The sequence below is a fragment of the Parus major genome, chromosome 3, assembly GCF_001522545.3.
Source record: "Parus major isolate Abel chromosome 3, Parus_major1.1, whole genome shotgun sequence".
Classification (NCBI taxonomy): Eukaryota; Metazoa; Chordata; class Aves; order Passeriformes; family Paridae; genus Parus; species Parus major.
Window position 1 is genome coordinate 6,334,745 of NC_031770.1, and position 17,295 is coordinate 6,352,039.

The 17,295-nt window shown below is 40.2% G+C and overlaps 1 protein-coding gene across 1 annotated transcript in view; it reads right to left on the reverse strand.

The window, feature by feature from the left end:
• Positions 1–9,647: 9,647 nt before the first annotated feature.
• Positions 9,648–17,295, reverse strand: part of ESF1 (ESF1 nucleolar pre-rRNA processing protein homolog) — a 29,315-nt gene continuing 21,667 nt past the window's right edge. The window contains exons 11-14 of the mRNA XM_015623150.3: positions 16,254–16,344; positions 11,518–11,585; positions 10,708–10,857; positions 9,648–10,556 (exon numbers count right to left, since the gene is read on the reverse strand). Of these exons, the coding sequence (XP_015478636.1) occupies positions 10,257–10,556; positions 10,708–10,857; positions 11,518–11,585; positions 16,254–16,344 (609 nt within the window). The 3' untranslated portion in view covers positions 9,648–10,256. The remainder of the gene's footprint in view (positions 10,557–10,707; positions 10,858–11,517; positions 11,586–16,253; positions 16,345–17,295) is intronic.

Consider the following 17,295-nt stretch of genomic DNA (forward strand, 5'->3'; position numbering starts at 1 on the left):
TCGCCCTACGCGTTGTCGCTCCCGGCCCCCGGACACCATCCCAGCTGCCTGGTCGCCATCCCTCACCTCTCTCAGCTGCCTCTGGGCCTTTCTCCGGAGGCTGCAGCCGAGGCAGAGCGCGGCGAACAGCAGGGACAGGGCCAGGACGGCACAGCAGCGCATCTGCACGGGCCACAGGCCGGCACAGCCCGTGCCGGTGCCCGGCTGCCGCGCGTCCTGGGCTGGCACGGGCAGCCGGGCCGTGCTCCTGGCGGGACCGCTGCGAGCTCTGAGCGTGCTGGGCAGCAGCCAGGCCACGCAGAGCCCCAGGAGCAGGGACAGCCCCGGGCGGAGCATGGCGGAGCTGCCCCAGGAGCTGTGACCTCTCGGCCTGAGCCCGAGCTGAGCCGGGCAGTGCCCGCGGGCTCTGTGCAAGGTGCTGGCATCAGCTGCGATGTCACAGGGCTGTTGCCGGGCAGCCAGAGGCTGGGAATGTCAGGGCAAGGCCAGGCCTGAGGGTCTGAGTGAGTGGCTGCTCTATGTCACTCTGCCATTGAATTTGAAAATTAAGATAGAGATGCCACTTAAATGCTAACTAGAAACATAACTCCAGACTGAGAATCCTAATTAGGCCTTTGCATATACTTGGGTCACAGGATATATTTATTTTTTCATATGGTTGACTTACCTCAATAATTTCATAACACTTCCTCCTCATCAGGTTAATTTGGTCAAACCGCTTCCATTTCAAAATATTCATGTCCATTTATATTTCATTTAGGAAACCGCTGCTTCCACTTTTTCAGATCATATTGGACCCATCCTTTCACTTTCAAACTTCTAGTATTTATCAGTTCTCCTTTCTGGCTGTCATACTTTCATCAATCCTGATCTTGACCCTCCTTGTCATACAGTTTGCTGTTCTCTATCTGTATAGCTAATGAAACACTAGTGGAGGAATACACAGTAATGTGATTGCTGAAGAACACAAACAAAAATTATTTAAGGACTTGAGGGTGCTGGTGTATGAGAGGCTGGACATGACGTGGCAATGTGCTCTCTCAGCCCAGAAACCAGCCCTGTTCCAGGCTGCATCCAAAGCCCTGTGGGCAGCAGGGGAGGGGGGATTCTGCCCCTCTGCCCCACTCAAGTGTGACCCCACCTGCAGTGCTGTGTCCACATCTGGGGTCCAGCACAGGAAGGACATGGAGCTGTTGGAGTGAGGCCAGAGGAAGCCACCAAATTGATCAGAGGGATGGAGCAGCTTTGCTTGAGGAAAGGCTGAGAGATTTGGGATTGTTCAGCCTGGAGAAGGCTCAGGGGTGACCTAACTGTGGCCTTCTGGAACCTGTAGGGAGCGCACAGGATGGAGATGGATTATTCACTAGAGCATGGAGTGACGGGACAAGGGGGAATGGTTTCAAAGTGACAGAGAATAGGTTCAGATTAGATATTAGGAGGAAGTTCTGAGCTGTGAGGGTGGTGAGGCCCTGGCACAGAGAAGCTGTGGATGCCCCATCCCTGGAAGTGTTAAGGCCAGGCTGGATGGAGCTCTGAGCAACCTGGTCTCCTGCAAGGTGCCCAAAGCCCTGACTGCACTGCTAAAGTAACTCTGAATCCTAAACAGGCGCCGGGAGAAGGACAAACACACGCCAGGGTCAGGCCGAAGCAGAACCGCTCAGCCGCTCGCTCCCCTCCCGCCCGGGGTCCCCGCCGGGCCCGGAGCCCGCCGGGAAGGGCCGGGGAGCGGGCGGAGCGCAGGGGCGGGCAGGGGCTGATGCTGCGATGTCCGTGTCTCAGCACTTTGTTCCCAGCGCCTTCAGCTTTCACAGAGAGGCCGATCCGGGCGGACCGAGGCGCCCTGGGGCGCCGCCTCTTCCTGCCGCCTGGTCCGTGACGTCACCAGGAGCGGTTCGTGACGTCAATCTGAAAGACTCGTGACGTCACCCAGGGAGCCTGCGCGCTGCCCTCACGGCGCTGCCCTCACGGCGCTGCCCTCACGGCGCTGCCCTCACGGCGCTGCCCTCACGGCGCTGCCCTCACGGCGCTGCCCTCACGGCGCTGCCCTGTGGGCCGCGTCATTCCTTCCCAGCTGGCAGCCGGCAGGAGCTCGCCCGCCAGACTTGGGTTTTTACAGGGAATTCTGACAAACTGTGTTTCTGCAGCACTTACTGTAGGAGTTCCTAGTAACACTAATTTCATTCACTAGCCAAAATACATTTCGTAGCAAATATTAACCAGCAACAGATTGCTTATGCTTCTTGTCGTCATCAAGAGAAGTGCTGTTTGCTTTAATGCTTGTGGTGAACACAGGTTATATTGTGTATTAAACATTAGCAGGAACTTGCACGGAACTGCTGAGAGTCAAAGAAAGAATCATAGAACTACAGAATGGTTTGGGTTGGATGGAGCCTTTAAAGAACATCTAGTCCAAACCCCCCTGCTGTGGATAGCGACATCTGGAAACTAACTTTTTCACCCCCAGATTTGATTCCATCTCCACCACATCCTAATCATCCTAGATAGGATCTCCCCCGGGAATTCAGAAGGCTGCTTCCTGGCCTGCCTCATAGTCACAGAAACCCTTTCTATGGCTTTTTTCCCAATAAAAATGTGCTTCCACTTTTGTATTATTGACTTCTTTTTTCAAAGGCCAACCTTGCATTTTTTTAGCAATGCAAAATATGTCAGGAACAAATGCAAGTCTTTTTCAACACAAGTTTTTGGCACACAAAACTATGTGGCTTTTGGAGAGCAGCTTTTGTCTTCCACATTACCAGGTGCTTCCTATTCTGTTGGACAAAACTACAAGGAAATAACATGCAGTCCACAAACCCTCAGGAAATCTTTGGCTTTCCTTGACAGATTTTAACCTGAGGTCCAAATCCCAGTTGTGAGTTGCTCTGTTGCCATATTCTTTTCCCTTTGTTTTATTTAAAACCGTTGTTATTCTTGACAGTGCTGAAGTGAACCAAGGAGATTCCTCAAAGTACTTTTTGTGCTTCTTAGACGGCAATAGGTACATTTGAGCTAGGACAGACTGATTTGAGGGAAAAGGAGGGTGTTGTGGAAGTGTTGCACTGCACTTGTTTTCTGGCTGCAGCCCTTCCTCGATGTGCAGCATTGGCCACCACCAAGGCAGCTTTGATTTGACCTTGTTCATTCAGCTCTCCATCCTGTGTAAGGTCCTATGCACCCTCTGCCTCCCATTTTCCCTTTCTGTGTCCAGCTGTTATGTCTGTGGCTAAGAAAGAGGCAGCAGGTGTAGTCTGACTCTCAGCTACACATGTTTTGACTTGACCTGACTGTCAGATCTCCTTGAAGTTGGCAATCGGTTCAAGTTACGAAGGTAGGGCTGTCATACTGATAGACAGACAATATCACAGAGCCCTTCGTTCTTTAGCAGGGAAGCTAAAGCCTTGTCAATGTTTGGTCCTATACCATTTTCCAGAACTGGATTTCAAATCCAAATGTCTGTTTTCACTTGTTTTTTGATGCCTTTACTTAACTTGTCCTCTGCTGCTGGTGACAGTTTTCAAACTGGCCAAATATTTACTGGGGCTTTTTCTTATTTTCTGGTCCTTACTCTTCTGTAGATTTGTGTTGCTACTTCCATAAAGAGGTGATCTCATTCTGTAAATCATTCCTCAGCATCCAGGTTTGAAATGAAAGGTTTTCTTCATTCCTTTTACAAAGATTCCAGCTGTGTTTTAAAGCCTGTGGGTTTTGGGGCTTTTTGTTCTATTTCTTGTTGATTATTTTTGATTCCTTTTTGCACTTTGTCTTTGGAAGTACACTCTACTGGTTTTACTTCCTAATATTATAAAGAGCTTATCCACTCCTTTAATTTATTCTGGGTAAAAGTGGCTAATGAAGTCCTTAGACTTCAGTGAGGATTTATGAAAGCTGTTCCAGGCAAGAAATACCTGAACCTTTGGTTTGGGAGGTTTCAGTGCTTTTGGAAACCTGTTAAGGACAAAGATTCTGGGAAAGGACAGTAGAAGAGGAGAAGACTCACATCCCTTTTTTATCCCTTTTAACCAAGGTCAGAGGACACCCTTAAACAATCAATTAAAGACAACTTCAATGCTTTAATGAAGGATTTGTCTGGAAAGTGGCCACGAGGAAGAGAAAAAAACAAACTAAAAAGACAAGCACATAGAAATACAGCCTTATATGTACCATTCCAGCTTCAGTTAGGAACTTTGTAACTTAATTCTAAAGTCAAGAGAAAAAGAAGCTGAATGCACCAATAAATACAAAGAGGAACTGTTTCTGGATGATGGCATGCAAGAGGAGAATAGCAGCTGAAGGCTGGAATCAATCCACTCAAACACCACATCATCAATCCCCCTGAAAGACTGGCTGATCCTTGCAGGTAGCATAAATAAGCCTGCAGTCTTCTCCAGGCATGCTTGTTGCTTCCTCTCCATGTGAAGAGGCCCCTTCTTTGACTTTCAGCCAGTAAAATAATGTTTTTTCCAGATAATGAGCTACTTCAGATGAGGAAAATACTCTAGCATCCTGGACCTGTCTATTTAGCATTCCACTTACTCCCCGCTGCTCAACGCCCACACGCGATTATTTCCAACGCTCATTCCATTGCAGCTCAGAAAGCTCTAGCTCGGTGTGATTGTGATCTGTCAGCCAGCTTTTCAGGGGGGCCAGATCATAAGACACGGGACTTTTGAGAAATGCAACTTCAAAAAATGCGTTTGTCGCTTGTTGCCAAAATAACCACAAGTAGTAAATCCCTGCAAGGTTTTGTCTTATTCCTTGAAAAGTGAGTTAAATGTGTACTGGGTATGTACTGGCCACTGCAGTAGGCAGGACAATCATCTCCCAATGACAGCTACAGGAAATCAGGAAGCCAAGACTCGCAGAAAAGTGGTTTTCAGAATCAGAGAGCATTTTTCTGCATGCCCACAAAGCATGGTGAAGGTTCAAACATGACGATTTAAAAATACATATTTAGGTCAAGTTGGAGACTAAGTAATTCCTGAACGAGGTTTTCTCCACAGGTTAGATCATCTCATTATTGCTATGGATTTTGGCCTGCGTGGTTGCTGTCTGCAGCTCTCCATGGCTAATGATTTAGTCCAAACTAGAGATGGTTTATTGCGCTCAGGCTATGATATGATTTCAGTAGCACAGTCTTCACACCATCCTGCTCTTCAAATTCTGTGATCCCACTGCAACAGAGAGACTTCAGGATTCCTAAGTTCACTATAATTTAAGAATAATTAGCAGAATCATTCTCTTACTGGGGAAGTTCTGATCTTCAAGATACAAAATGAGAAAAAAAATATCTGTTCTCATCCCTCATGAGTTCTACATGAGCTCTATCAGCAAATTCACATTTTGGTGGAGTTGAGACCAGTACAAAAATCAATGCAGGTTTATTTTATTAGGAATTTTCATTTTTAAACTACATTTTAATACACAATTACATTCATTGCTATTACCCTTTTTCTGTATTTTTTACCTTCTGTCTTTAAAAAAATGTAACTCACAATAAAACAAAACAGTTATTCTGTGACAAAATCATCTTTGTTTGCCAAGGCAGCTTGCTTTGCTATCAAAGGTGAATTTTGGGCCTCTCAAGGCAAGCAGATAACTTAAGTGATAGATTCATATTCCTTTGAAGTGTGGTCTGCTACACCTGTTTTGATTTTACTACATGAGTGTTGCAGTAGCTGGATGGCCACCATGCTGTGAAGCATTTCTATTTCTCTGCAGAGGGCATACAGAGCACAGAATTGCTCCCTGCTAACCCTTGGGATGTTCACTGAAGTTCCCAGTCTCCTCTTCTGGACTGAGGTGATCATCCATCCATGAGACAGATAAGCTTCAGTGGAGCATAAAGGTTATGGCTTTTATTTCATTTATTTAAATGGCTTTTATTTCCATTTTATTTAAAATAAATGGAAATTAATACCTTGATGATAAAACAGTTCTTTTGCGAAGGTGAGCACTTGGACATCAAAATATAGAATAATGAAGACTGTTTCCCTTAACATGGTATTTTCATGTCAGATTAGAGCTTAAAGAAAAGCATCTGTTCAGGTAACTGCAACAAATGCCATAGCTGATTTCACATGTACTGTGCTTGATTTTCTCTCTGATATGGTGGTTTTGGTTCCTAGGCACTTGTACTTAGTTTCTTCATAGGGAGCTCTAAAATTCACCAAACAAGAAATATGTAAACAAAAATGTCTATCTTCTGCTTGGTGCAAGAATTGCAGACCTTCTTTCCCCCCTCCAACTGCAAGGACACCCATAAAGTCTTGGCCAACACCAGAGGCATTGCTCATCACTGCACATCTCCTCAGTCCTTACTTCTGCTGAGGAAAAGGACCAACCTGTCCCTAAGTGCTCCAAAGCCCAAGGCACCCATTTTTGGGCCAGCTCATTTACCAGCTCCCTCTTTGAGTGCCCAGGCATTAACCCCAGGGGAAAAGCAGACAAGGCATTGCGGAAGGGAAGCAGCTTATGCTTGAGGGTTTTGCATTCCACAGAACTGATTTCAACTCTTAATCACAGCCACCCTAAACCTTTGTTATTCCCAGTCCTTTTGGTAATCACTTCTGTTAACTTGCATTTTTCATGGACCACCTGCCAGCCCACATACACTGCTGACTGCACTGGGCAGTTTTCTGTTCACACTTACAATGCCTGTCCTTGATCCCACTGTCAGAAGTCACTACAAACCCCATCTGCCTCAGCTGTCCTTTCCCTCCTTCCTTGTCCCAGAAATAAAAGGGAGAAGGTGCACTGGGCAGGATTTCCATGCAAAGCCAAGGGATTTGTGCAGTGCCAAGGAGCTCATGGGACACAGTACAGGAGCACTTGCCCATGAAATTGTGGCAACCAGCCGTGGGATCGGGTGTCTGTGAGGATGGGAGAGGAGCAAAGTTTGCCAGTGGGGTCACTGGAGGCTGCAAACAATGCTGTTTAAAACTCAACAGTGTTGCAAGGCTGAAATACAGAGCTGGAGCACGCCTGAGTAGGGATTACTCATATATTAGTGATGAGAGGGATAGAAAGTAGTAATGACCTCAGGTGACATTCATCTAGACTGGGTCCAGAACCCAGACAAAAATATTCCCATTTATAATGCTGTATGTTAAGGACAGAAAGCTTCAGAACAGACCTTTCTGCCACTTTGTCTTGCTTCTTACAGGAACATAGTCCTCTACATGGAAAAGTTCATTTCTACACTAAGAAAATTACAGTTCTTTAAAGTATTTTAGGATTTAATGAAAATTACTGTGCCATCAGAAGTATGAGTATTGTTTTTCTTAGCCACAAAACCTAAGGCATTTAACATGATTTCAGACAAATGCAAAGCAAACTAATTACTGTAGTACTTTTAAATATAGATCATATATAAAACATAAGTTTCTAAGACCTTTAGAAAACCCTGAGTATTTTGGTTGTTTGCTTTGTTTGCTTAAAAAGTATGTGATGGCACAACTTACTGTTATTTTTGGATACTATCAAAATATGAAAAGAACAAAAAGCCAACTTGCTATTAATTGGAAATAATACATTTAAATTTTAGACAGAAGGAATGATTGAAAACATACATGGCTCTTCATCTCTTGTCTGATCATTCTCAGTTTTTAAATAAATCAAACCCTCTTGTGATTTCCACTTGTAATATTAGAGCTTTAAAGACCTGGCTTACATTCAACATGAGTTCTTCTGCCAACTTGGAGACAAATTACTTTGTAACAGACCTCTGTAAGTTGCTAGAAAAATTATTTGTCTCACTTTTAACAGTCCCAGTTTTTAATGTGTTATTTTACTTCATTGCCTTCACTTTTGCTGGTTAAATCTAGTGAAAAAATAAAATTGTATTTTAAAGGTGAGAGGTTGGAACTTCTAGATACTATTTTCATGTTTAAAAGAATGAGATGGTCAAAAACATCATTTGTTTTGTTGACACGAAGGGATATGGATTGCAGAGAATTCTAGAATCTTACCAGATTTTCAAGATACACTTCTGGTAGAGACACAGAAAGCATGCCAGATTTTGCTTACACTGATCTGGAATCATGGAGAGTAGATGATGTGATTTGAATTACTAATTAACAATTGAAACTTTTTCTTTAAGGGGAAAAAGAGTTTTTAGAGCTAATCATTTTATAAACAAACAAATTCCCATCTAAGATGCATGCTAGGACAGATCCTGAACTTCTCCAGTTCTTCCCAACTAAGATGCCCCCTCAGCACTCAGTAACTTAAGAACAAAACCAGCTACAAAAACATCCAATTACATAATATGATCATACATTAAGCATTTACAGGATACCTAATACATGTTATCATACAAAATAATTATTTCTACCAGTAATTAAAATCACTCTGAAGTCTGCCTTCATCTTTCCATGTATTTTGTCTTGCTGTGACATCCAAATAGAGGCCAGGCTTCGTAACAGGAGAAAGTAGCCAGCACATGTCCATGTGAAGACACAACATAATTGATACCATCTAATTTCAGTAAGAAGTCCTCACAATTTGTGACTTTTTATTTTTATAACCAGATTTTCCCAATGACTTCTCCAGCAAAATCTGTGGCAAGGACAGAGGCGTTGCAGGAGTACAGAAGTTCTGGTGGAGGGTTTTGAACCAGTGAGTCACTCAGTGTATCTGGGCAATCTGAGGGGGAAGAGGCCTGATTCCATATGTTGATTTCCAGTTACAAAAGCAACAAGCTGAAAATAAAAGCACCAGTAACACAGAAGTGCTTGGTAGAACTCAGCAGGGTCAGAGGATTCAAGAGACAGTGCATTTTGTTATTGCCTTTCATTTCCCAACAAATTTGTCTTCTATACAAATTACCAAACAAAGTTAGGGAAGACTCCCTATGAACCTGGTATTAAAACGAAGTAACTCTGAAGATGTCCAAATGTTTATAAAGAGTAATTACATTTAAAACTCTCAAAGTATGCCAAGTATTCCACAGGCACATCATTGCAAAGCACTCTTCTAAAATCCATCTCCACCTGTATTTGTATATTGTATTCCTTAAGACATTTGGCTGTTTTGGTCACTCTACAACTTCCCATGTGCAAATCCAGCTCTCTTATCTCCTTTACATACTGAGATATATTTACTTGATACAAACATTGGCTTTGATTAGCTACAGTTTTAACCTGTTTTCATAGAAGTCTTTGTTTAGATTAGTAGAACACCTCAGAAATTAAAAATTATGTCTTTAAAATTACCTTTCAGCTCTTTGTTTCTAAAAGTTTTCAGTCTTTCTGGTAATGCCATGTTATATTTCCATTAGAGCTGATACAGCAAACCTTTTAAAACATCCTAACACCCCAACCCACAGCAAATCTTAAGACAAATCAGTGGCCACACTCCAGGGAAGAGTGATCATTTTCTACTTACTGTATTCTCACTGCACCTTTGATACCTTCATCACCAGCACTAACATGGCCAAACAACATGGTTTCTAAAATTGTGTCATCTAGATCTGCCTTTGATTTTTCCCTTCCCCCCCACCCCTGCTTTTATTTTTTTTTAACACTTGCAATGCTGGAAGACTTTGTATAAGTATCATCTTCATGGAAATGTAATAACAATAGCAAAAAGTTTATTTTTATGTAATTTCATTTAGGTGTGAAAAAAAAAAACACAGCTAGTACCCAAAATTCTTTTGAACCAATTTAAACTGTTTATTTCCAAAGTATGTTAATGAAACACTTCTCAATGGCAATATTTCCACCAATTAGTTCTATTCCCTTCAAGTATTTAAAGGAGAAATTAATAAAGCATTTATCCAATCTTTTAAAAATCTACAAAAAACTTGTATACAAAATTACTTTCATTTGTAGTTATATTATTACCATCTTTATCAAGACAGGTACGTTTTACAGGCTTCTGTGGAATTAAAAACTTTAAAACCACTTAGTCTCAGCAATAAACCTCTGCAGAACTGGTTTTATTATTTATAAATAAACCCATAATTATGATTTTGTAGTCATTTTCAGCACTTCTACTTTATTTAAGAGAAGACATGATACAAAACAAACCACCCCAAAATGACCATTTCCTTACATATGTGCAAAACAGTATTTGTTGTGGCAGAAGAAAAGAGTGATGACGACTCTGAATACTTCAAAATTCACCAACGTAGTTAAAATCACTTTTCAGGACATTTTAGGTGGACATGAGTTAGAGCAGGCTGCAGTAACTTTAACAGATGTCTCCAGTTGGAAGGGCTGGGACTAAAGTAAAGTCTGAGTAAAAACCAAGTTCAGTTAGCTGAATTTCTGCTTTTTCCGTGCCTGAAACTCTTTGGTTTTATTTTTGACAGACTTTATTAGCACTGATAGGGCAGGATCCATGGCTTTCTTGGCAACCTCTCCTTTCTTTGCCATCTTGTTCTCCAGGCCCTTGTTTGCCTCCTTAAGATCTTGCTCCTTTTCTTCTCTTCGGCGAGCTTTTTCTTCCAGGATCTTTTCTACTGCTTTTGTCTTCTTGAAATTTGGATCTGAAGGATCCAAATTAAACAGGGGAGAAGTAAACATGGCTTGGAATCTTGTATCAGCAACATTTACCTGAAGGGAGAAAAGAAGAATTTATTTTAGGTAAACTTTTCCAATGACAGGAAAGCTTTTAAGCCCAATAAAACATGAACTGCTTCAGAAGTCACAACTCATGAGATTCCTGGAACTGCTCCTGTCACTAAGTCAAGAAGTACACAATTACCTGGAAGTCATCTTCTTCAAGTAATTCTTTCTTTTTCATAAGAAGTTTCTTTTTCTTCTTGCTCAAATTCTGTTGTTCTACAATCTTTTTATAATTAAAATGTTTTCTGGTGTCATCCTCATCATCCATCATCAGTAGGGCCATTTCAGCCTGTTACAAAATAAGAAAGTCCATGTACACAATGAAAGCTTTCTATTAAAAAAAAAAAATCAGCATCTCATTAATAAAGCCTGTATGAGTCTACATTTATTTTAGTTGAAATAGGGTCATCAGGGCAATATTATTTAATCCATAAAAACATTATTTTAACATTTTGAGGTGTAGTATTGATACAAACTGATTTTGTTCTAATTAGATATAAAATAAATGCAAATGCCTACATTCAATTTTCAAACACAGTAATAATCTCATCTGAAAATTGTACACCACAGCCTAGAAGTAACTAATGGATACAATTTAACACTGATATTCATATAGCAAAATTAAAACAAATATATCTGAATTTAAGTAATTTATTTAGCTAACTTGTTCTGAGAAAGAATGAAAACACAAAATAGCAAATAACTCAATCTTCAAGGACCAAAACATACAGGACAAGGTTTGAACTCACAAATGTTTCTTACAATACTGATGTTAAAAAAATAAAACTTGGCACTGCCCAACACACAGTAGTTTTTGTTCCAAAAGTCCTCACTATTAAAATGGTATAGTTTTATTCTCTGCCATCCGATGATATTCTGCAGTTCCACTCACAAACACATACCAAATACTTGCAGCATTTATGCAATGCAATATTTTACATAATTTTACCTTCTGTTTTTCAACTTCATCTTCATCTTCTGAGGTACTTTCTACTGATTCTGGCTTCTTCTTTACACCTATGTGCAAACACAGAGCATGAACACATTTATCCAAACTTACGCATGGGGGCATAATTTACCTATAGCTAGAACATCTCATTTTCTTGCAGTCAGTATTTAAATTTAGATGTGGAAAAAGGCTGCAAAGTTAAGAAAAACCAAGAGGACTTAAAGCAATGAAATTCCACTGAATACTTTTTCAGTTTAAGGAGGCAGCAACATTCAAAATAAAGTTAAGACAAAACCATGGTTTTACTGTATTTTTCCTAGAGCAGTAGAGAGAAGCACCACAATAGTGCAGGCAAAACCATTGCATCACATCACTCCCAGGGTGTTTTCTAGTGGAAATTCAACTGTGATTGACTCTGCTCAGAGTGAATATTGCTCTGAGGAATCTCCCCTACTCCCTTAGCATCCAGATACACAGTGCTGATTAGACAGACATAAAGAACAGTAACAGCATAAGACATTAGTCAAAACAAACTTCTAATGAAAACAGACCTGCTTATAAATCCTACAAAATCAGATTATTCTCTTTGGAATGCCTGTAGATCTTGATCAAGAAAAAGCAGGAAAAGCAGAAGGTTTCCTGACCTGAACCACACACTCTGACCTTTGAGCTTGGAATGACATTTCCAGGCAATTTATTGCAATCCACTCTGGGTACTCTTAAAGAAGATATTTGGCTTTATTCTGTTAAGACAGGTTTGTACTCAGACTAGAAATACAGACATGCCAGACACATGTCAAGTTATATCATTAAGGATACTCTGGAAGAGGATGTATTTATTGAGGAAGGTTTTCTTCTGCCTTGACTATTCCCTTGATTATTTCTACATGGATTCCAAACTGGAAATGGATTTCCAGAAGAAACAAACCACCACCACAAAAAAATAAACTATCTTGATGCACAATATCATCAGCTCAAAAACTAAACTATTGATTTAGTAGTTCCAGAAAATGTGCAGGAAAATCAGATTCAGATATGATATTGTTACTTAAACTACAAAAGTTATTGTGTAGAAGGGAGAAATAAATGTCTTCCGCAGGACTTCAACAACTATGGAATCTCTTCTATCTTTCAGAAGTGGCTAAACCACAGAAAAGGAGCACAAACTGGAGACAATTATATGAGAAGTCACATTGGTAAATTTCTTTTCTTTCCACCCATTTCCCAAAGGAAAGTCATTCAAGTCACCTTCCCTCCTCTCACTCTATGGGGAATCACAGAAGTGATCCTTGTGCCTTCAGAGTTCTGGATGCAGATGGGGCTGAACAAGGCATTAGTATCAAACTGAACTCTTTTCCATGAAAATAAATAAATTAGTAAACCCTTTATTTCTTACTTTGACATTATGCAGCTAATAAAACCAGCCTGGGACCTAAAATCATCCTTGGGACTCAAAAATTTGTATCATACTGAAAATGGTTCTGCTTGAAAATTCACAAAGGCATCACTTTCTGTATTTTAAACATACTCCTGCCACAGTCCCTCATCCCACATACATTCTGCTAGCCCCACCACACACACTTGTTGCACAGTTATGGCAAACTGACTGCAAACCCTCAGATTTTTCCTAGTACTTCATCCCTGCTGCCGTCTTTTAATCAGATTTGTCCCACCTACAGCAGAAGATACTTCAGTGTGACACAGAACTAACTGGTAGCTGCCACCAGCCAGTATAAAAAGTGTCCAGTTTCTGGACCAAGAAACTGGACACCCAAGCTGCCATTCAACTCTTTTCTGCTCAAGAATTTTGTTTGCAACATTAACTCTGCTCAACAACTTCCCAGCTGACAGTAAAAGCTAATCCTAACTTTGATACTTCAGACACAGAAACTGACCCCAAATCAAAAATTCCTCCCACAAGACCTCTGCCTTAGTCAGTAACATGAGTTAGTCTCAAAAGCCTTGCAAAGACACACAGTAAATTAACCTTTCATCTACTTTATCTCTCAAGAACAGGTTCTACAACTATTCTCTGATTTTGCTGTTAAGCTCTTAGGTCGTTGCACTCATACTGCTCCATTCCAGCTTTAAAAAGCCATCAATTCCTATATACATCATAAATTAGATCACCAGAAGGCATTTAATGCTTTGGAACCAGTAGGAGTTTCAATAATGTGTGAAGAATTCCTCAAAGGTTCAACAGAAACTACGTTTAACTGTCTAATATGTTCTGAAACTCCAAAGTGATCTCCAAAAGCAGGACCTTGCTCTCATTTTAATAACCAATTACACTATTTAGCTATTAACTTTTCAACACTTTAGGGTGTAAGAGTCATTCTGTCTCCCTTTTCTAAGACCCCAAAGAAGCTGATGCAGTAACAGTGAAACTGGCCAAGGCAAACCCAAGTCTTACAAGGCTTTTTGAAACAGTATGGACATCCGTGTAAAATGGAAGTGACAAATTTATTTTTTTTCTTGACAATATGAAACTATAGTCAAGCTTCTAGAATGCATCATCAAGGCTCATGTATCTGCAGCATCTGACATTTTAGCCTGTGGTACTATTAAAAAGTCACATGAAAAGTGTGTAAAGCAAGTACTACCATTAACCCCACACAAGACAGCTTTTGGGCACAGCAGGCACAAATAATTTTTTCTTCCTTGCCTCTCCCAGGGTGACACATCCACAGTGTGAGAATCACTGCCTGCTTATCTGGAACAGTTATCAGGAAAAAAGACATACCTGAGGAACTTATGCTTTAGCAGACTTCCCATAAAATCCAGTTTTCCTTTCACAGCACTCAGAGTAGTTTTTAGGCCCTTGGTCTAGCAGCTCCTTACACTCTTGCTTCCCTTCTATTGCCTCAGCTTGGCAGAAACCAAGCTACACAAGACCCATGCATGTTACAGGCAACAAATGAATCCAGCACTACTGCATCCTCAGCTTCTGCACTGCTCCACATGAGTCTGCAAATAAACCCTGTCATATGCTTTTTCAGCATAATAATCTAAATTCATCTGACAGTCAATTTAAGGGTGAAATTTCAATCTTCCAGGGGAATTGTGGAAGGCTTGTGAAAAATGATGGTCATTTAAAGTTGCCTATACCCTAAATACAAAGTTGGCAGAATTACAGCCAAGTTCAAAGATGACTGTAACCCACTTTCCCTTGCTGGATAAGTTGTGCTTAAAAGCAACCCCAGCTATGAGACAGAGGCTGTTCTGCATAAACTTGGTGAAAGCCAAAGTTGTGCTGTGTAATTACCATTAAAATGTAAACTGGCTCACAGCCAGACACTGTACTGTCCCTTTAGAACTTCTCCAGGGCTAACCACGTTCTGGTTTTCTCCTGTATCTCAGTAATTATCAGTAATCTTGAAGACAAAAGCTTCACTTTCTTAACCTTTATGTGTATTTAACTATCCTCAAAGACTCCACAAACACTCAAGTCTATTCTCCTTGTTATGGACAAGGTTTAAAAATGTGCAGATAAGCTCATTCTCTGCCAAGCCCCTTTAGGACACAACTTCTCACATAATGTAGAAGAACACATTTTTTCAGAGGTTTCACAGAGAACATCACACATCATATGACAGCACCTAGGCAATCTTGCTATTAAAGAAAAATGAAACAATTTGGTGGAAGGAATGGTTATCTTTACAATGAGTTATTTCAACCAATACACAAGCCATGCAGAAAGCATGGCAGAAAACAGCACTGCATGACAATTTGGACTGTGGTGTTTTTTCTAAAACATGGACAGGACTCACTCTACTGTTCTGTATTTCAGATTGTTAAGCACAGAATCATCCAGATTTTGGGGTTTAGTTATTTATTTTATCCTAGAATAGATTTTAACATTCGGGACAGAAGCCTGTGCTGGCAAGTATAAAATTAAAGGTAACTTATCCTTTTTAAATGGAACTTGGATCTGCAGGTCTGTGCTCAAAAAACCCTCAACCAAACAACAGACTGGCAATATTAGTAAATCTGTTACTATCCTCTTTATGTTTGTTTTCTTCTTTTGTTTTTATGTCATTTTTCTTTTTTTAATATACAATAATATGAGCCACCCTTAGGATCTGGCTCCCAAAAGTATGAAACATCAGAAACTTACCTTCATTGATTTTACTAAGCAAAATTACTCAGAATAAATTTGCTGTTACCATGGCAAAAGCTAATTTAAACATCAGAATAAAAAGCTTGTAAAAAAGGTGTCCTAAAAATCTAAACTGGGCAAGTTATTTTCTAAAATATTACATTTCACTATTAGGGTTCCTAAGCAGCCAAGAGTACTACAGTAAAAATGTGTATCAGACTAAGAGAAAAGTGATTTCTTCTCAAAGACAACTTTGTTTATGATGCAAAAACATTTGACATTTTTGTAATTGACCCAAGCTTCAAAGGGATCCATATATATATGTCTCTTCCTGTATAAAAAGAAAAATGTTTCAAAAGCAATGGAGTTTTTTTCTTTGGAATATATAGGGGAGCAGCTTGTTTTTAACAGCCACCACCAGAAACTGGATAACTAATGATCTCTGGTGAAAGCCAAGAGAATATTCCCTACTATTCCATGTATTACAATACACATAATTTTACAGGAACAGCAATTTTAGGCAAATACTGCGTTTTATCCTGAATATTCTGTGTTTAGACCAGCCTGACTTTGTTCTAAAAACTCAGTATTTAACAAAAGGGCAGATTTACTGTAGAAGTTGCATGTCTTGACTGACCTGTTTTCTCAAATTCTTCAGCAAAATAGGGGTCATTGAGATCAACATCAGGTGGAAGTTCATCTTCACTCTCTTCTTTCTCAGCATCAGCCTGTAACAAAGCACAAACATCACTTCAATCAACATGTAACTATTATTTAAGTTTTACTGGAATGAGGTGTTCTGTTAGTAGGTATGAAAATGAAAACTGAAATACTGTACATTGAACATCAAAAACCAGAGCACACTAAAAATTGATAGTAAAGATAAATCAACAATTTCAACCCTCTTTCATACATTTTTGTTATGCATATCCCCAAACCGTGCTGCATCAGACACCCATTCCAACAAATTACAGGATCAGCACTGTTATGTCCTTATTTTATGTTCCACAAAAGCTGTGCCTGGGGACAAACTCGAGTAAGAAAGTTCATTTTGTGCTGCAAATTTCAAAAAGCTGGAGTTTAGATGTAAAAGAACTGATTTTCTTACTGGTAGTATTGTGTCATACACCTTGCTTCTTGACTTAATTTATCAAACTGGACAAAGCTGCTCTGCTACCCCAAAAGTGCTGCTTTGAGCACTTAGCAGGTTAAAGAAGTTACTCATCAAGTGCCAGTTAAAACTGACGTGCACAGAGTAACTCAAGGTGTAGAGTTTACTCTTAGAAGTGCAATTCAGCAATGTGAGTTACATTGGGAGTAATTTAAGACTTCAGAGAAGCCAGATTCTGTGTGCCACATGTTTTTTTTTCGTTTTTTTTTTCCTCTTGCAATTTGGAATTTGAGTTGTTCTTTGCAGCTATTAATTCTTTGCTATTACAGCTTTGGAAAACAAGTCTGTATTATTTTAGCCCCAAAATTTCCAAACCTACAATTATCTTTGTCATAACAACTTGGAACTGATATGCACACAGTAGCAAAAAGACCTCTTCTAATGCATTAAATATGCAAATTAAAGCCAGTTATTATTATGACTAATTTATCTTTACAGAAGCACTATGTATGGTCAGCAGTATGCTGAATATCCTTTTGCTCTGTAGGCTTGATGGAGTAATCTCAGT